This window comes from Tinamus guttatus, unplaced genomic scaffold, assembly GCF_059628265.1.
Source record: "Tinamus guttatus ecotype Peru unplaced genomic scaffold, ASM5962826v1 Tinamus_guttatus_pri_ptg000368l, whole genome shotgun sequence".
Classification (NCBI taxonomy): domain Eukaryota; kingdom Metazoa; phylum Chordata; class Aves; order Tinamiformes; family Tinamidae; genus Tinamus; species Tinamus guttatus.
The window spans coordinates 2,725,082-2,746,057 of NW_028288902.1; the positions used below are offsets into that span (position 1 = coordinate 2,725,082).

General features: G+C 42.1%; 1 protein-coding gene across 1 annotated transcript in view; it reads left to right on the forward strand.

Annotated features, from left to right (window-relative positions):
- Positions 1–331: 331 nt before the first annotated feature.
- NELL2 (neural EGFL like 2) overlaps positions 332–20,976 on the forward strand; it is a 137,779-nt gene continuing 117,134 nt past the window's right edge. Inside the window, exons 1-3 of the mRNA XM_088530377.1 lie at positions 332–526; positions 597–731; positions 17,574–17,724. Of these exons, the coding sequence (XP_088386503.1) occupies positions 484–526; positions 597–731; positions 17,574–17,724 (329 nt within the window). The 5' untranslated portion in view covers positions 332–483. The remainder of the gene's footprint in view (positions 527–596; positions 732–17,573; positions 17,725–20,976) is intronic.

Here is a 20,976-nt window from a genome sequence, read left to right on the forward strand (position 1 = left end):
CGCCGCCTCAGGCGCGGCCGCCCCCGCCCGGCCTCGCCTCGCGGGGAGCGCGACACCTCCTGCCTCCCTGCCTCCCTGCTTGCCTTCCCCCCTGCCTCCCTCCGTGTCTTCCTCCCTGCCTCCCTCCGTGCCTTCCTCCCTGCCTCCCTCCGTGCCCGGCGCGGTGGGCGGCTCCGCGGCCGCCGCACGAGCTGACACCGCCCCGGGTGTCCCCGCCGGGCGGCAGGTGGTGGCGGCGGCGGCCGCCCCCTTCCCTCCCTCTCTCCGTGCGTGGCTGCCTCCCGCCCCTCGGCCGCCCGCGGGCGGAGGGCAGCGCCGCCCGCCCTGCGCTTTGTGTGCGGCGGCGGCGGCGGCGGGCGGCGCGATGCGCGCTGCGGGGCGGCGGGGGCTCCGCTCCTCCCGGTGAGAGACGGGGCGGGACCCAGCGGCTGCGCGGAGCGTTTCCCGAGAGCGGCGGCGATGGAGTGAGCGCCGCGCAGGGCCATGGAGTCCGCCGCGCTCTGCCTGCTCCTCTGCCTGCGAGCAGGTAGGTGGCGGGGACGGCGCGGCGGGCACGGAAAGTTGGCGCGGCGGCTGACGCGGAGTTTGTGTCTCAGCCGCAGGTTTCGGCGTGGACCCCTCGCTGCAGATCGACGTGCTGTCCGAGCTGCGGCTGGGCGCGGCGGCGGCGGCGGCGGGCGTGCTCCAGGTGCCCGGGCTGCACAACGGCACCAAAGCCTTCCTCTTCCCAGGTACGGCCCCCGCCTGCCCTCCTGCCCTGCCCCGCGCCGCGGGGAGGGCCCCGGGGCGGCCCCCCGCCGCAAATGCCCCCGGGAAGGCGATCCCGACGTAAGGGAGCGCTCCTCGCCTCGAAACTTGGAGCGGTGGCTGTAAAATGGCTCTCGGTGGATGGCTGAACTTGCGCTGGGCTGGGCTGCCTTCCCGTTCCCCGTCTCGGTGTGTTTTATTTTAAGTTGCACTTTGGTGATGTGTTGATGTCTTGCATGAAGCTGGAGTCGGGAATATGTTTGCAGGAAAAGTCTTCATCCTCATTTGAAAAGGAAAAGAAAGAATGCGAGTCTAAAAATGACCTTTAAGAGCAAATCTCTTATCTGACAGCTAATGAAGTGTTTTTTTTTTTTTTTTAAAAAAAAACTTGCCTGCAAGAAAGCAAGAAATACGGCTCAACATGAACACATTTGTGCATCAATTTGTAGTTTCAGAAATATGTAGATGTGGTTATCGGCTTCTTGCGTCGTGCTGGGAGTTTCAGCTCTGCTCCGGAGGAATTTCTGGTGCAACAGGCAAGAGGCTGCGCTTCCTCCACCGAGCGGTTACACTTTCGGGGAGATAAGAGCTGCAGAGAGGATTTCTTTCATGTTTGCTTTAATGAGATAATTTATCAGGAGCTAATAGTTGCCGAAGGCTTTTTCTCCTTTAAGGTGATGCCTGTAGAGGTGCGCTTCCCGCTGCCGCCAGCGTGTGTCACTGTGGGCGCTCGTGTCACCCCGGCACACGCTGTCCCCGAGCATCCACCGCGGCTGCTGCTCCTAAAGAATCCCTAGGTTTTCTTTTTCTCCAGTTGTCCTTCTTGTTTTGTAAGAACATTTATAATTCTCAAATGGCTTCCCAATTTAGTTGCAACAGAAGAAGACAGGACTTCAGATTTACACGCAAACCTGTTCTTTTGTTCAGAGGAATTGCGGAGGGGGGATAACAAGGACAAAACCGCTTTGGTCTGAGGCAGTGGTTGAAGTCAGTGTCCCTTGGGAAGTCTTTAGCACCTTGCAGGGTTCAATGCACTTTTTCTGCTACTGCATAATTGGACAGCTGACATCTGTAGGGTAAATCGAGGCCTCCCTGAGCAGAGAGATTTTCATTTTTTCAGCTTGCATTTAGGAACATAGAAATTTCCATGCTCATTCAGACCACTTCTTATTTTGCTCTTAAAGCTAACATCTTGGGATCATTGCTGCAATGTATGCTTTTTAATGTATATACTTGCAGTATGTAAATCTGAAATGTATGAACCACTGACTTCAAATTTAATTTTTTCTTTTTTTGTTTTAACGTAAGTCAAAGCATTAGTCATTAGACCCAAGTTACTTGTCTGTAAAGACACAAATGACTTTAAATGGCCTATGAACTTACTCTCAAAGCAGTGTTCCTTTTTCTTTGTTTTCTTCTGAAACTGATTATTTTTGTGTTACCTCTGTATTTTGCCCTTAGACTGTTTTGGTAGACCGTGGCATAATCCCTCATTTATAAATCCCCTTCAGATGAGTTGTTGTTGTTGTGCTTCCTACTGGCCAGGAGTTCTTGCTGGTGCTATCAGCCTGAGGAAGGTTGAAGCTCAGATTCCTGTTAAATTCCTCTCTACAAAACTCTTCCTTAAAGACACAGAAGGGCTAAAAGGAAGTCTTTATTTTAGAAAGTATCATAAGAATGGCAGTTTGAGCTCCTGGCAGGTAACAGACAATTAACCTTGTATGTATAGTTAAACCAGAATAGTCTCCTTTAGCTTTCAGGTGAAAAGTCAGTTTTGTCTGGGGAGAACTTGTTTAATTGGGTGCAGAGTCATTTTTCAATATGAGAAATTTAGTATCTTTTTTCTACTTTGATAAATTCTTCTTTCAATAATTGATTGTCCAAGGAACTTCTATTTCTAGACTGCAGAGCAGACAGAGAACACGCTTCCTCGGTGAAGGATCTCTGTCTCTGTTAGGGTCCAGACCTTAGAGCAGTCGTTACATGGTTGCTGATTTAGAAATAAATCTAGACATTTGAAATTTGCAGTCAAATTTAAATGCAAAGTAAAAGACTTGTGGAACAAGTGACTTGTGAAACAAGTCTTTTGCCTTGGTTTCAGTAGGTTTAGATATGATGGTCTTGAATCTTGAAGTTTTTTAGGTTCCTAATGCTTCTTGACTGTAGTGGATGGTAGCACCTGGATGGTACCATTGCAGTCTGGCCCTGTTTAGCTACAAGGATTTCTTTTGCTATAGAAATGTCATTTACAAAGTAATTGTAAAACATTCCAGTGTAGCTTGTGGGAGGATACAATTATGAGTACAGAATAGGAGGAAGTCTTCCAAAACGCTAGTGTCGCTGTATATGAACATCTGCCAACACTTCTAGCCAACAGATTATTATGTCAAAATATGCTGAGAATAAAATTATTCTTCTGGCCAGAGTAGAAGTAGGACAGAAGTCGGAAGATCTATGGCAAAACTTCTTTCTGCTGGTGACTCTTCCCTTAAGTGGCTGACTTTTCAATGCTTCAGTTTATTCTTTGCAAAATAGGGTTAACATTTAAAGTAACATCTAAGTCAGATAGGTAGGTGGAAGTGTAATTATTGGGTTTGAGGAGGCCTTGAATTCCTTCTGGAGGCCTGACAATTATGGTCATCCTTATACTTCTTTCTTTGTGAATATACCACATAAATATAATTTGTTTTGTAGACAGAGAAGTGGAGATGAAAGTAAATGTAGCCATTTTCTTATGAGAATGCAAAAATCCGAATGCTGCAAGAGCACTTGTTGCACATGTAACTTTGTCTCTTGAATTCTCATAAACAAAAACAACGGCTGGAGAGCATTAGGGATTTTGGAGGTATTGGGAATATGACTTAAGCCAGTCATTCCAGCTTGTAATAGGAAATTGTTCTGAAATATGTGAATATAAATAAGGGCCGAAATGGTAACTTTGTATCTTTCTGGCAGTCCTCTATGCAGCAACTTTTTTCTCAGCCCCCTTCCTGATTTCAGGCTCCATATTAAAATCTTTTTTTTTTTTTTTACAACTGCTCTTGCAAGTAAATACTATGAATGAAACTAGCCTTGTGCAAAGAATGTGTGCAGTAATAGACCCATCTTTCAACTACCTCCAGCAGCTGTGGAAAGTGGAAGGTTCCCTCTAAATCAAGCAGAGAGTCACAAAATAAACAAGCAAGGTAATGTGTAAGGAAAATATACACCCACTGAAGGCGAGAGCGTGAAGGGAGGATACACTAGTACAGTCAGACACTTCCACCTACAGGAACTTTATATCTAAGGCAAATGTAAAAAGGGCATGACAACACGGGCATGGGGGAGGTTGGGTATCTTTGCTATGAGTTGGAAATGTTGCATTCAGATGAGTGTTTTTGCCAGTTTGGATATGTAAATTTTAATGTGGTTATAAGCAGGGCTTACGTAAGCTTGATGAGGAGGGACAGCGCTGGAGGCAGTATATGGTAGATTATGATGAGGAACAAGAAGTGCTATAAGACACCAAAGAGCTGATTTAATCTGTCAGTATGAAGCATGAAAGGACTTAACAGTACTGTTTTTTTTTTTCCTTTTTTTCGTCTTCGATTTTTTTTCCTTGAATTGGATCTTGCTGGTACAAACTACAGCAGAAGAATAAAGCTAAAACAGGACACTTCATATAAATGGCTTGTTAGATATTGCTGCATAGCTAGATGATTAGCCTACTATGTAAAAAAATGCTAGTAAGACAATATTGCTACTTATATATCCAGTATCCCTTAGAAGGATCACTGGTTTCTGACCCATGGGATCATCTCTTAATATTGCTAAATGAGCTATAATAGCAGCTTTAAAATATTCTCTTCTTGTAAAAATAGGATTTAGGTTGGCTGTGCACTTCACACGCTTTTTTTTCCTTGCCACCTGTCACTGGCACCATGGACAGATGCTCTCTCCTGGTTCCAGCTGAGCCTGCTGAAAATGTTCCTGTTCCCAGCTGCTTGTCACTGCCCAGGGGCGAGAGGTTATTGTCCCCACAACTTTTGCAAAGCAAGAGGTCATATGAGCATCCCCTAATCGCAAAGGGCAGCCAGCTTCTAGAGCTACCCTGTGCTGATGTGTGTTAGTGACTCCCATAAGATCCCCTTTCTCCAGCTGTGCCAGAGGCCAGAGTCCTCTCCTAGAGGAGCCTTAACAGGCAGCGGGAGGAGAGGCCACTCCTGTGCCCAGCTGGAATAGCTGTCTGTAGAGCGAGTGTCTGTCTGCAGCAGCCTTGTTTCTCTCTCAAGATCTATGAATCCTCAAAACTTGGGACCTCCAGCATAGAGTTCATTGGTGGATATTTAATATTCTTAGAACTTTTTGAAGGGACGAAAAAAATTCCTGTCCCATAGTTTTGGGAAAGACTAAAATAACTAAAAATAACTCCAGTACTTACTAAAATGAAACTTTTTTTCTGTGCTAGAAGTGCTAGTGTGAGCAATTACTCTACGAAGTCTTAGTAGCCAGAGCTGCAGATTCTGAAATCCCCGGAGCAGCATCCATCGTGCATCCATCGCTGCCCGCTTGGCCCTTCCACCTTCTGCACCTCCCAACATTGTCCCCTGCACGTCCCCTGCACGTCCGCACTCACTGCTGTTAGTCGCCCCTGGAGTAGAGCCCAACTTGTGCCGAGGTCCCTGCTGCGGTGACAGGAGCCCTTGGAGCTGGGCGGCTCCTGCTGGAGTTGCGGAGTGGGGATGGCTGCTGCGGTCAGCCTCTCGTTCCACAACTAACAGCCAAATATTCAGCATCCGCCTTCCCTGGGTGGTGGCGACAGCGGCAGGAGCGGGTGTTTGGGCAGCCTTTGCTGCTCGGAGAGGCTCTTCAAAATGTAGGAGGTGAAATGTGAGAGTCCTGCACGCAGCTCCTCTCTTGAGCTGTGCTAATGTGCAGAGAGCTGTCACGTGGAGCTATGCAGTCGAGAAAGACACATTTTTTACTGCTGAATAATAATAAATAAACCTCATATTGGAGACTGTGTTGTGCTGTGTGCTAAATACTGCCGTGCTGGCTTATTTATAAAAGATGAGAAAGGTACTGAAGGAATTATATTGTTGACTCGGGAACAAGAAGGAAGGCTGTAGGATATGGAACTGAGAAGTGGAATGTAAATGTGGACCTAATATACTGCAGATGGCAAAGAAACTTGATTTCTAAAATGATGCCTGTAATCCCTATATGTAGTCATTAATGCCTAGTTAATGCAGAATGATGTTAGGGAATGATAGGAAACTTGGCCTGTAGCATTTAGGGATTGTAATTCTCTAATACTAGAAGTTTCAAATAATATCTTTGAGAATGTGCTTTAGTTGTATAAAGCCTTGTGAAGGCTTAAGTGTAGAGCAATAATGTTGTTTTAAGGATGGCTCTAAACCTGGTGTCACTGTTCACTGAAAAAAAAAAGCGACTTTACATAAAATTTTCTGTTTCACTCTGTATTTTTTTTTTATTTTTCTATAGTGGGCTTTTGGGGAGAGGGGAGAAGAAGAAATAAACAAAAATTAAATATTCCTTCTGAAGTCCTTGGGTTTTTTTGCAAGTGTTTGTATCTTTTGCTGTGTATCTCAATATGGGTGCTTGGCACCTTCTGGTGTATCCAAGCAGCTTAGACACCACAGGAAGACCAGACATGGGGAGAGAAGATAGGTGCTTGTTGATGTAACTTACCTGCCATGATCCTGAGGGGAATCCATGCCAAACAACAGAGATTCCATGGCTTTAGCTCAGCTTAAAAGGCCAGCTAAAACCTCCTGCCTCTGCTGCTTTGCCCTCCCCAATATACTTATACTTGTATTTAGGAATCAGCTCGTATTCAGCTCTTCTGGTTAGGAGGAATATCCTATTTTGCAGGTAGTCTCATTGACTTCAGTAGGATTTTGCTGACCCGCTATTCTCATTTAACTAAGTATCCTGGCTACTACACCCAGACTGGGGTAGAGTTTTGCCAGGGCTCATCTTGGCACGTTTCCTCAGGAGCTGGGGAGTGGGGCGAGGTGCAGCCCCTGGGCAGATGTGGAAGGAGAACACAGGAGGATGGTGCCAGGGGGCTGCGCCTGTGTCCCCGGGATGGGAGCCACCCTCTCCTGCTGCTGTAGCACAGTACAGAGCCTCAGCTGAGGCTGACTGCGATACTGACAGTGAGACCCCGTCTGTGCTGAGACCCTGGCACCTTGCTGCATGTGTGGCACAGGAGGAAGGGCACAAGGACTGTAGTGGGGAGCTGTCAAGCGTGTCTTCCCATATTGCTGGGGGAGGATTAAATTAGCAGAGAGCAGTGATGTGGGAAGGCAAGGTCTTGCTGCCCTTACATAACCGCTTTGTTGTGACATAGTTCAGGGGTTCAGAGTGGCTGAGACTAGCTGGGCAAGGTTTCAAAAATATTTTTATCTATTTATTTTTATTGTATCAATGTTTGCTCTTCAGTGAGGTCTTAGAGTGGACAGCAGCATTTCCTGCATGTTCCTTCATGTTATAGATTGGTCTTAATATCTGTTTTCCCCCTTGCTTTCACACAGCGCTAATGTTGTACAACCTGAGAAATGAGTCTCCTGCTCTCCCCTTACCCCGTGATTCTTCTAGTCCATACTCACCAGTGCACAGTGATGCTGGCTCAGAAAAGGAAGAATGGCTAATTTTGCTGCTCCCACTGTGTCTTGAGGGGGATACAGAACTGAGCTCCTAAGTTATTTAAAACCAGTGGGAAGAGCTGGAGCTTATACATAGCTGTCAGGGGTAACTTCTTCTGTGTAGTTACTTTTCAGTTCTCCACATGTTACCATGTTTGGCTAGATGTTGAAGTGCAAATCCACTGAGCAGCAATGTCTTCGTCCTTTAAATTTTAAGATAGAGCTAGGTGTGGGGTGAAGCATTAGACAAAACTCCCTCCAAATCATTGAATAGCTACTTTTCGATGTATTTTTGTGTCCATCTTTTTTATCTGTGCTTAAAATGTACTGCTTTGTCCATCCCCATATTATCCAACAACTTCTCACTGGAAAATATGAAAAGAAATATGATAAGGGTATGTCTGTTAAGTTTTTGCCTGGTCATCCAATTGTTTTTAATAATGAATATCCATTATGATTGCTCACTTGGATATTTCAGGTAGCGCTCACTGGATTTTAAAATATTTAAGACAAATTTGTCATGAGGATGTTATTTAAGTTATGGTCCCCTTCAGGGAGGAAATTTCTTCTTTTTTTTCTTTAAAATGCTTTGGAAAAAATACCGTAGCCACCTTTAGTATGCAAGATTTTTTCAGAAAAAAAACCCAATACCTATGTTAATATCTACAATATCTTTTAGTTTGCTTTTCTTTCTTCCTGCAGACTACTTTTTTGTGTTACTGATAACTTCAGACAGAAGCAGGAGTTTAGAAAACTGACTTGTGTTTTGCCATCTTGGGAGATGCTGCTCACAACTCTTATGTACTGCAGGAAGGTGCAAGTAATGAGCATGGTATAAAAATATGACTACACTAAAAGAGAATGTGGAAGACGGTGCTCAGAAGGGTTTTAGCAGATTAACATATTTGCAGCAGCAACAACATTGTTCCAGTAGACTGTAATGTTTCCAAAGGAGCCATTACAATCAATATTGCTAGTGATCCATAACTGAGAACTCTTTTAGTGGAATTTGAGTGGCAATTTTCCCTGTAAAAACATACAGACCTACAGTTTTAGAGTTATTCTCTGTTAGACTGGGTAATGTTCGTACTGTTCTCCCAGTATTAATGCTATATAAGTGTAATTCGACAATGGTAAATGTGCTTACTGTTTATCTGATTGAAAACAGTCCCTGCAAGGAAGGCACAGGCCAGCCTTGAGTCCATGGCTGGGATCTAAGAGTCTCTGAACACAACTGCATGATGAGCCAGACAGGTTCCCAAGGAGCTTTTGTGGTTTTGAGGTCAATAATCCGTGTTTTAATAGCTCCCTAAACATGTATTGGTGTAAGGGGCCGTGGCTGTTCCAAAGGCACGCTAAGATTTTCCAGAGTGCTAGCTGGCATCTCTTGAACTCGAAACAGCCCTCAACTCTGCTCTGCACCCATTCAGAGAGTGGGTTAAGTCTGAGGAGAAACTTGTTTATTCAGTAGTGCTCTTAGGAATCTCCACTCACCAAATAGGCTTTTGAAGAACAAGGAACGCTTTTTCTTCCGCTTTAACTGTGATTGTGTATGGATTATTGCATTCACTTTGCGTTTTCTGAATTTCTGTAAAATATCAAAAAGAAAATCAGGAAAACTGGTAATTCTGGGCTCCTCAGTACGAGAGGGATGTGGAACTTCTAGAGACGGTCCATCGTAGAGCAATGAAGATGAAGCATCTATCATATGAGGAAAGACTAAGCAAGTTGGGCTTGTTTAAGCTGGAGAAGAGAAGATTGAGAGAGGATCTGTTCAACATGTAAAAATACCTGAGGGGAGAATGTAAAGAGGATGGGGCCAAACTCTTTTCAGCGATAGCCAGTGATTGGACAAGGGGTAATAGGTACAAGTTGAAGCACAGGAAGTTTCGTCTCCATGTGAGGAAGAACTTCTTTCCTGTGAGGGTGACAGAGCCCTGGAACAGGCTGCCCAGAGAGGCTGTGGAGTCTCCTTCTCTGGAGATCTTCCAAACCTACCTGGATGTCACCCTGTGCCACGTGCTCTGGGTGTCCCTGCTGGAGCAGCGGGGTTGGACTACTTGATCTCTGGAGGTCCTTCCAGCCTGAACCATTCTGTGATTTTGTGGTAAGAGTAAAAAGACCTGGTTTACTGAGGCAGATTCAGAGCGCACTAAGTATGTACAGCTTGTGCAAGCAAGGACAAAAGTGCTGCGTAAGTGTGTTATATTAAAAGAATCTCGGAGATTTAGAATGAATTATCTAGTATTCAAAGAGCTGCACTAAAAGTAAAAAGATATTATAAGTGGAGAGGATTTAAGATAAAAGAAGACTTTTGTAGTGAAATAGTTTATATTGTGGAGATAATACTGAATGGAAGTGGTAGAAATCTCCATAATTTTGATTTTGTACAAGATAGCATTAAAAAAGGAGGCATTAGCCATGTTGTAATCATTGTGAGACATTCAGTTAATAAGCTGAAAGCAAAGCAGATGACCCTGGAAGTCTTCCTATAGCCTGGAAATCTGGATTGCTTTAATATAGGAGAGATTTTTTGAAGGTATGGAATATCAAGTGTATTATTAATTAAAATCAAGTCGGTGCCTTTGAATATGGAAATAAATACTAAAACTGTTCTTAGGTGCACTTGAGTTTATTTTAATGGTGCTCAGATAAAAACAAGCCTACAAGAGCAAGAAAATTGGGGTTTGGCTGCATTTCTAATTTTAAGTGATCCATGTGTTTTAAACTCCCTGACTAATTCACTGGGGTTATCAGGCACATTCATATAAAACATGAATCCACTAATATCTGGTTTTAAAATAAATTTCCTGCAGGAGAATCTGAACTTTTGGACTTGGTACCTCTAAGAATTGTAGAGTCCCCGTGTGTATCACACAGCATATGAGATATCCTTCACTTTGATATTCCCAATTCACAATTTTTCTAGCCTTTTTCTTCTCCTGGCATCAAAGCAAATATCAGATTAGGAGAGGTTTTCTTCAGTCTTGGTTATTTTGGTGGTCTGGGTGCTATTTCCCCCTTTTGTCTTGACCATTGTGTCTGCAGGCACTGAGTACCTGATTTCTGCGTAGGGTTTGCTCGCCTAACTTCCCTTTCCATTTGCTGCTGTTTGCTCAGCCCCCTGCCAGGGCCCTGTGGCTGCCAAAAGAATTGTTACATGGGTCTGGCATGGTTCCAGCATTTTACATATATATATATATATATATATATATTTCCCAATGGTTGCCTTGCTGTGCTGCTTTTGCTGTTGGGCTGGAGGTTTGGGCTTTTTTTAAAACAAACAAACAAACAAATAAGCCTGAGTTGGTGACTGATTTTGTTTTGTTTTAATAAAGATCAATTTCATATTAATGCTTTATTCCATTGTATGCATAGTGTGAAAATAATAGCAAGTTTTAATGCTTAGTTTGTTTGAGCTGCAAGTTTTTTGTACTCATCATGTGAGTGCAAAAAGTTGTACTGCAAAAGCTAGGATGAGAACCTTCCAAAATAATCCCATTGCAAAGAGGGAGAAACCATTAGGAGAAGAAAGCTAATCCTTCCAGGGCATCAGCAGCTCCAGGCTTCGGGTGGAGGCCCCTCTGGAGCAGCTACGTAGGTCCCAGGAAGAGGAACTACTGAGAGGAGATGCCTGATCAGAGGCCATGGGTAGGTCTCCGAGTCTTCGGTACTAACACCATCCTGGCTGTGACCAAGTCACACAACAAGCATGTGTTGAAATATGAAATATTTGAGAAGCCTGAATTGTGCAGTACCTGCTGGGAGGAGAGTACTTGATATAATCCAGCTTGAACTACTCCAGCAAAGTTACCTGTGTGGTTTATTACTGCTGTTAGTTTGCACTGGGTAATTGATCCCCTTCTCTAATCTTTGATAGCTGTTTCCAGGTGAAAAAAACAGGCTAAGAGCACTGCTTCCTCCTTGGGTCTGCTCCCTATGGCGTGACTTGCGAGCTTTTTAGTTCCTGACCATGCTACATACCTCGGATCTGGAAATAAACTCAGTCTCTTAGCAATGCTCATGTGTGTCGTGCCTTTATTGCAGTTCCAGGAGGGCTGGAAGACCATACATTATTTTTCAGGGCAGTGTCCCTCTGTTACTACACGCATTGCTCGCTGTGATGTTTCTGCCTGTTGCTGGGTCAGTTTGGCAGAGCTGCTCATGCAGCAGGACCAGCCCAGCAGTGCTGGCTGCGTAGCCACAGATGGCAGGAGCAAGGAAAACAAGGTGGGCTAGATTCTTCCCTGCAAGTTTCAAGGGGTTCTCAAAGCAGCTTCTAAAACACACTTTTGTTCCTACTGGGGTGCATGTGAATGTGTATGTGTGTATATACATGTATATCTGTAAAGCTGTATCAGCTGCAACCTTTTAAATGTAGCCAGAACCTAATTCAAAATGAAGAAGCAAACAGAAACACCACTCTTCATGAGTTCTGTATTCTTGTTCAAACGTAATTGGTTTTGTATTGGTGTTGGCCCCAAACAATTTAAACAACTTCATTGCAAGCAGCAGAACTTGGTGTTACTTGCCAGGGACGATATAAAAATCGTTTGGAATTTGAAGAGGGATTGATATCAGGGTTGGAAAGCAGACTGGGGAGAACTGGGAATCAAAATGTTATTGGATCTTTTAATTGATAACCCAGAAACTATGAATCACCAGAAAACTTGACAATAATAAATACCTGATGCAGAGCTTTACAACACACTTTAATTTCTGAAGAGCTAAATGTCTACAGCAAGAACAGAAGTTGTCTCTTACCTTTGTCATTTTGTTGTCATGTACCCTGTCCTCCTGGAGTTGCACCCTTTCTTGATGAGCATCTTATGTGATGACATATTTACAGCAAAAGAGATTATTTTCTGTAGGCAGGGAGCAATGGTTTTCTGTATCATGCCCAGATTTAGAGGTACCCTGTAGTACTTTTGCACGGTGCCTCTGCTGTGTTGGTGTGTGCATGACTTTCCTTTCAGAAATAAAAGCTCAGGAGCGCTCGTAGGTTGCTGCTGATTCACCGCTATAGATTTCCATGAGAATAAACCTAATCTTCGTTGTCTTTGACAGCTGGGTGGGAGTTAGTTGTTTCGGTAGCAATCCAGAATAGTAGGATCCATTTCAGCCTCCAGTGTGAGGAATACAGACTTCTAATCTGGAGCCTGAGAAATGTGAAGTTCAGGTTTTCTTAAAATGCGGTTTCTCATCCTTTTGTTTGCAAAAGGTTGAACAACTGCCTATAGAAATATGCTATTTTACATATTGCAACTGGAACTTTCTCTGTATTTATCTATCTCTATTTTTTTTTTCTGCTGAATCTGAAAGTCATGAAACCCTAAGACGTGGATCCTTCTTATTTTCGATGGGTGCACATGACCTGTTGCTGTTTCACCTGCTCCTGCTTCTGGCCCTGCTGGTAATTCCTTCCCTGCCAAAAGGACCACAGCCTGATGTTCAAATGCATTTTTTAGAGTGCGGTGGATCCAGCCACTTGATCTCTTTGAATTTATTTCCCAGCATTTTAAGTATCCACTTGCCATACAAAAGTGCTGTAGCTGTTAACACTATGATGCTGACAAAGCGAGGCTCTCCTAGGCTCAGGGAATAACGTTTCCCTGGTCTGTAATCTAGAGAGAGAATTGCCCTTAGCAGCAGCGCTGTTGTCCTGAGAGCTTCCCAGGAACAGCTGCATTCTGCTTGTGCAGTCGGTGGCTGGAGGTGGAAGAAAGGATCCACCTTCCCCGTAAGATGATCTAGTTAAATGTTTGTACCACGCGCAATTGTTTCATACAGTAAATTCCCAGGGATTTGGCCATGTTTGATTACATTTTAGTGGATGGCACCTGACAAAATGCTTTGTAGACTTGCAGGGATGTGAAGGTGGCTAATCTAGTAGTGGCGATTAGTAGCCAGACTGTGAGCAGATGATAGGCTTAGCACTGCAAAAGCAGTTGGCAGTTAGTTTCCAGAGTGGCCAGTAATAAACTCGGAGGCTCAATCTGCTCCCGAGTAGAACCAATCTCAAGCTAGTGTTGCATCATCTCTTTCCACAGAATGCTCCAAGGCAGAAACATATTTTCGGTGTTATCATTATTTTACATTGAATGCATAATATATTAAAGCTGTAGCTTGCCCTGGACAGTCTTGGTTTGCAATCTCTGTCCTGAAGTCACCCAAGGCAGTGCCAGGAGCTGGTGTAAATGACTGTGGGCTCCCTGCCGATCAATCATCAGATTCTACCATGTCAGGTAGATGGTTTCCCCTTCCCCTCTTTAAATCTGTTCTATTTCTGTTTCATTTGGTGTAGTTGACAATTTTGAATATCCTTTTAATTTTATTAAAAAAACAAAAAGCAAAACACAAACCAAGCAAAACCTACCTAGGGACTTCAAGCGTGGAGAACAAAACTTTACTAGCAAAGCAGTTTGAATGAAATCATGATTCTTTATGCAAATACACACGCTATTCCAGATTAGACGAGGTAGGTGGGTGCTTAATAATGATTTAGTAACTGCAGGCCGGGATCAAGTACACATGTCCCCGTGTGAAGTCCCCTTGCCCCTCCCTTGCCCCTTCTCCCCCACAGGACATGTCTTAAGCTATACCAAAATGGCTTTTTTTTTTTTTTTTTATATTACATGTAACATACAGTCAAATATATAGCTTGTAGTCAGAGTTTTGGCTGGAAGTAATATGACTAATCTTTTTTGGAGGCTATCAGTATAAATAGTCAATATAATTAGAGAACATGAGTTTTCAGAGACAGGTCCTTGTGCAGTCTCTTAGGTCAGGGTGTTGTTCTGAGGCTTTACATGTACAGCCTAGGCCAGCCTGTTTTAAGCTGGACCGTAACCCTTTCTGGATGACACATCCAATATGTTGATGCAGAGAAAAGGTGGTGGGAACCTCCTGCAAGAACACACCGACGCTCTTGCCATTGCTTTTATTTGATGCAATGGTTTGGCTTCAAGTCAGTCCTGTTTGTTTGGTTTTAGTCTTTTGTGGTAGCACTGAAAAAATCTTCTTCCTTCCAAGCTTCAGGTTAAGCAGTTTTGAAAAGTTACAGCTGCTCCTCTTTCGCTGTTCTTGATGAAATGTGTGGCAACATAATGGGAAAGAATGAACAAATGTTTTATCAACTAATGTCATACGCATCAGTTCCAATAGTCAGGTATATAAAGGAACTAAAGAGTCTGCAGTTGGATTGGCTTCCCATTCTGCCTCTTTAGCCGGGAGAGGCTACTTACATAAAAGCACAATGAAAACAGTCTCAGCTATTGTTGCTTCTTGTAGGCTGGGTGAATGTGCTAGTTAAGAAAACATTACCCAAAATTTTAATAAGGAGAAGTGACACTGAGTTTATGCATATGACTGTTTCCAAATACTGTAGGAAAATAAAGCAAAACCGAGCTAGCCTTGTGTTCTTGAGGCTGTTTTTACCCTGCAGCCCTTCTTTGCTCACAAAGCACTTGAATTAAATTTGGGCAATTCAGCGAACTTGGTCAGATACAGAATTGATTTATAGATGCTGCTGTTAAAAGATGGCTGTGTGCGCATGAAGCTGGAACTGTGGAGCCCAATTAATCAGAATCCCCCCTTCCGAGGTACTTCTGCAGATGTTTAAGGTCTCTGTGGTTCAGTTCATACTATGCACTTAACTTCAGATGCACTTAAAAGCATACCAGTTCTTAAGAGAAGATTCCTTTTAAAATCTTAGATTTTATCGCAATCTAGAAAATATCTGTAATGAATGACTTGCCTTTAACCTTTTTCTGTTTCCAAAAAAAAAAAAAAAGAAAAGAAAAAAAAAGAAAACTAAGAAAACTATAGCTGGCTTAGTGTGCCGATATAGTTCCTATGTTTGCAACAATCCTTGAGCTCTTATAGGTAAGAGGCAAAGGAATGACCACTTCCCAGAGCTTGTCAGCATCCCTTCTGGAACTCCATCATGGAAACTCTCCTCAACTACTGTGTTCAAACTTAGCTGAATTCATTCTTATCTTCTAATTATCTTCTAATTCCCTTCCACAAGGTAGAGCAGCCGTCTTGGACTGCAGCAAAGAAATGCTCGGGTGTTTAGTTCTGCTGAACGTGCTGTGGGGAGCTACCCTAGGGGAGCAGCAGAAACAAAGAGCTGGGGATGGAGATGAGGAGGGACAGGGCATCACAGGCAGCCTCTTCTTAGAGATTTGGCTGTAGCCTGGAGTTTAATTTCAACTGCATACTAAATGCTCCGTAAATACCTAGCACTTGCTGCATGTTGCATGCGAACACATAAAGTTTTATGACACCTCATCAGATCTTCATTCATCTATCAAAATGAGATTGTTTTAGTTTCAGTGTAAACGTGTAATTAGAGCCCTTAACACTGTCTGGTTTGGGGTTCACAACCACATTACAACAACTTGCAATGGAAAAGGAAAATGGCTGGGCTTCCTAAGGTGACAACCTGCTGACAGGCTTGGAGGATATTAAAAATTGGCCCCTATCTGCTCTCAAGTGAGTTCCATGTTTGCACTTTCCTGTATCCCCATAGGGAAGTTGCTGCTAAGAACGTGAGTGCAGAAGGTCTCGTGATAGTGATTAGAGAATATGTTCCACGTGTGTCCTTCTCTGCTCGCTCTGGTGGGAATGGACTGTTTATATTGTTGAAATTGTTAATGCAATTAAACGATCTTCCGGCATGCAAACCGATGTCATTCCACTCTGTTAGTGTCCCTTGGCTAGAAGTGAACGCTTTGATGTAATTGTATTTGAGTTGCTTTATAATTTATTAACAGTTCCATTAAAATACCATGGATGTCTGCTGCAGTGAGGGAGTTGCACAATCCACAGTAGAAAAGACGTGAAGTTTCACAAAAAAAGAGCTTTGAAGTGCTTTCTCCTTTTTTGTTTTCCCTTCACCTTTGGATTCTCCTTTGTAAAGGAAAATGGATCCAGTTCAGCCTGCGGTGATACCATGTAGGAAATCAGCTAGGGCTTCTGAGGTGTAGAACTTACTGCCTTTCTTAAACATATATTACAAAATATTCCTGTTGTATAAACCACAATAAACTGTTAGCTGTCCATACAGAATAGCATTATTATAGATATGGCTAAAGTATAAACACGTGCCTTTGGAACAGCACGTGCTGAGAGCTCAGCTCCAGCTCTGCCACGAGAAACTCACGGCTTCTATTGCGGTGAGCTCCCTGCTTGCTCCTTCCCTAGTGGCGTCCCTGGGATGGAGCTGGATGGTCAGATTGCAACGACAGGAAGCTTAGGAATTGATTTAGTTGCTACACAGCTGATTACACACTCTAATGAATTGATTTTATGCATTAAAAACATATATTATTTTTTTTCTAGTATAATGTATTGTGGAAAATCTGGGAATTGTTTTTCTTACATTTGACATCTTATTTAGTAAATGATCTCTCCAGAGAGCTGAAGGTTGCACCTTCTGTGTTCTTATCTTCTATGCAAATCCAGCAGAAGAATCGTTTCAGTCTCCTTTGTGTGGGGGCTCTTAAAAGCAAAATCGTTTTTTTGTGTGTATGCAATTACTGTGTGACAAATGTACATGACATCCTGTGCAAGCAGCAGCAACGTTATTGCACAACTGGAGTAACAGTGATTAATTTTTGACAATATATTTTGAGACATGGCGAATTTTAGAGCTCATTTATAAATCTTACTTAAAGCTGAGTAAATTGCCCCCCAAGAGATGTTGCTTTTTTTTTTAATTAATTGTGCATAGATATTAAACATAGCATTTTTGTAGATGTCATAAAATAGTTGCTGTGGTCCCATTTCAGAGTTTAGACTCATATCCAGTGTCATCACTGTGTGCAACAAGGTATAGAGGGAGCTGTGCTGCTAGACACTGTTTTGCATGGACATAAAAGGTACGTATGGCCATCCTTGGAGAGGGTAAAATGCCTACGACCTTGTCTTTAACAAAAAAAAAAAAAAAGAGAAAAGCAAAACAAAATGGATGTGTATATATATCTATATTTAATTGAAATGACTGTCATTTGATGTAAGATCTGGTGTTTAAAATACTTTTGTCTCTGCTTTTACCTGTCTGTTCATTGTACTACCAAGGTGTAGCTTGTTATTTTGTCAGTTTTTTCCGTTGATGGTGTAAAGTAAAATAATACTGTATCCTGAGTTTTTTCTGTATTGTTTTTCTTTTAGATACTTCAAGAAGTGTAAAGGCATCTCCAGAAACAGCTGAAATTTTTTTTCAGAAGTTAAGAAATAAGTATGAATTCACAGTCTTGGTGACCTTAAAGCAAGCCCATTTAAATTCAGGGGTTATTCTTTCTATTCATCATTTAGATCACAGGTAAGTACGGCTACCTGTATGCTAGTAAATGAAAGTGTATGTTTGTGCAGTCAAAAGTTGAACATAAATTAAAAAAACTGGTGTGTAGCAGGTTGCTTACAAATACTTATTCTTTGTGTGTGTATGTGTATCATACCAGTTCATAAAAATTCACATATCCAAATCTGCCCAGTAAAAGTGGAACAGCCGTCACTCTTTAGATGTCTCTTGCCACTAAGGGCATGAAAAGCCAGTTCTCTCCAGTTAAGAACCACGTTCTGGGCCGGTGTAAAACTCAGTCATATCACTGATTTGCAAAGCCTGTGGCCCTGGCCCCATCAGTGCACTTCTCACCAGCTAATTTTTAACACTGCCAAAAAGGAGTGCGTGTCAGTCTTTATTTTTCTTAATTTTTATTTTTTAATTCTTCTAAGTTGTAGGCATACACTTGCAGTAAATGGTAGAGTACTTAACTGGGAATTCTGTTGGGCTTTAAAGGACTAAGGCAAATGACACTGAGCATTGGAGGATTCATTCATTATGATAGGATAACAACTGCTAGAGATAGGAGTTATTCTTTATATATGCATCCGAGTAGCTGCTATTGAAGATAACCATCCTGTGATTCTGTAACACAGAAAAAGGAGTAAAAAAGGAGTTTAAGAATGTGCACCTTCTAAGCAGTTATCTGCACAAGCAGCAGATGATCTCTGCATTAGGTTTTAGGTCCCATAATACATTTTCTTAACAGTCTTCCTGCCAAAATAAAAGAAAAATTAAGGCAAAGGGAGGTGTTTGAGGAAAAGCAAAATAATTGTCGCTCTTATGAGTGTACAAGTTTTCATTAATAGGTGTCAGTTTTGGTCTAGATGGTACAGTAGTGTCTTTGCACTATTTCCCAGAGGTCTCATCTTCTTCAAAATCTTAAAAACCAAACAAACAAAACCCAAGGATCATTATGCCAAGTTTATAGCAGCATCTTTAAGCATTAGAGGAGTGCTCGAATGCCTCCTAGTTGATGTTTATTGATTTATTATATCACAGAAGAGCCATGTGGCTTGAGGTATCCCTTGGGAAAACAACCAGTCCTTGCAGTAAGACTGGACAAACAGACCTGCTGGCGGTCTTATGAGATTCAGAACCCATTGGATTGCAGTCGGAACAGGGAAGAGGAGAGGGTAAAGGCAGTGTTTGTTTCCAGATCACGTGGCCGTACGAACAGAACAGTTAGTGACTGGAATCTGTCCAACTGTATCATCTGCTTATGCTTATTTAAAACATGGTTGTAGAAAGGTTGACAAATAGGACTCTGAAAATCTATTGAATGCATATTGGTATACTCTTATGTTTATCACAATATAGCAATTACATCCTTTACCTTTTCAAGAAAATTCAATCAAAACTTAAATATTTGTAGGTTTTTGTGGCTACGTTTTCATTGCTTCCTCCTGTTTATCCACTTCCTTGAATTTCTAATGTTTGTAATGAAAAGCTGTAAGCCTACATTTTTTCAATGTTTCTAACTGAAACAAATGTTTGCATTGTTTAAGTAGGTATTTTATCTATGAATGAATAACTTAATGGCATCGCTGATCATTTTTGAGGCCTTTTGACTCTAAGTTTCTAAATTAAAATTATAGATGCATAAAAACTGAAGATAATACCTAGGTCAGACTCTGTTGAAAAAAAAAATCCTAGCACAATCTAGCCAGTGTGTTCTTTATCTCACTGCTATTAAGTGCTGTCCAGGTTCACAGGTTTTTTCTGGAGTTGTGTGTTTTATGTTTTGGGGCTTCTTGCAAACCTTTGGCGAGTAAAGAAAGGAGAAAAGGACCTACAAGATTATGTATGCTAATAAGGATTCGTTCTGCAGAGCAGGTTAGATAAAGTAACTAAAGAAGAATCTTTTTTGAATATTTCATTGCATTCTCTTTGAGATTATTATGTAATTTGATGAATAAGAAACCTGAATTGTTTTAAAAATGAGTTTTAGACCTACTAAAGAAAACAAAGATTTCCACTAGGCGTAATGGGATTAGATTAGACCTATCAATATCAACAAGAGTACAGTGAGAGAGAATTTGTGACTGTAAAATTAGATGTGCCCTTTAGGCTTCTAATAAACAGTTTCTACTATGCAACACTAGGATGTACAAAATACTCTCTGTGCCATAATGGTATTTGTCTAATTTACTGTGCAAAACTGAGGGCTGACTTAGTTCAGTGCTGATGATACTGTAATTAGACTAGCATCTATAACTCCTGTTTAGTATCTTTTATGGGTCCCATTTTCCTTTACGAATGAGAATAAAAGTAGCCACATTTAGGAGTTAAAAGGAAACCCTTATAAGGTTTGCACTGAGTAACTGCTGCTTCAGGGTCAGATTTTCCTCTCTTTTCATCATCTAGTTTCATTTCTCCTTGAGCTTGCCCCTTTCTGTCTTTGTGTGTAAGAGTCCTTAGTCCTTAAACAACTTCTGGAGAACTCTTTAAAAAGTCCTTGCCACAGGAAGAAGCAGCGACACAAGTGGCCTTGTACAACTGCTGTGAAGGAAAAAGTTGCACTGGTATTTAACTCTTGTGCTGCAGGATAGAGTTAGCCCACGCTGTGTTTCTTTACAAGAATCAGTACTAGGTCTTGCATTTCTGCAATGAGAATATAGGATGATAGATAGAGGATGGTGAGAAAATAGGAAGGTAAAAGGAGCTTTTTCCATATTTTATTTTACTGTGGTTCTAAAGGTTGTAATAGCTAGGTAAAGGAAAATCAAGATGTTTGTGTGAAAACTGGGCAAAGGTATGTTCATTGATTCAATGTCTTGGACAATACTTCCTCCATTTTTGCAAAATGAATGGGAGTAGAAACTCATCCTCCTTTGCATAGCTCTAGGGACTTCAGTGAAATATGCTAATTTAAGACAATTGAAGACATCTCCTAGTTACCTCTTAATTTTATAACTTAAAATAACATGCTTGATTGACAAGTAAGCTGTCTAGTATTATTGGGTTTAAATTTTTTTTTGTTCCTCTTCTTTCCTTTCAAAGATAAACCATAATGAATGCTTCCACTGAGATACAGCTATGCAGAAACTTAAGATTTGCCAGGATCACTCTTGTGAAATTCTCTCCCACTCCATGTGGTGAATACTGCCCTGGGGTGCAGAAATTGTCCAGGTAAATCTGAGGCTCAAGTGTTTGGTAGGGCCAGACTGTTGCTGTCATAAAGAGCAACTTTCTGAGGGATTTACTGGAGATATTGTCATCTTATTCTAC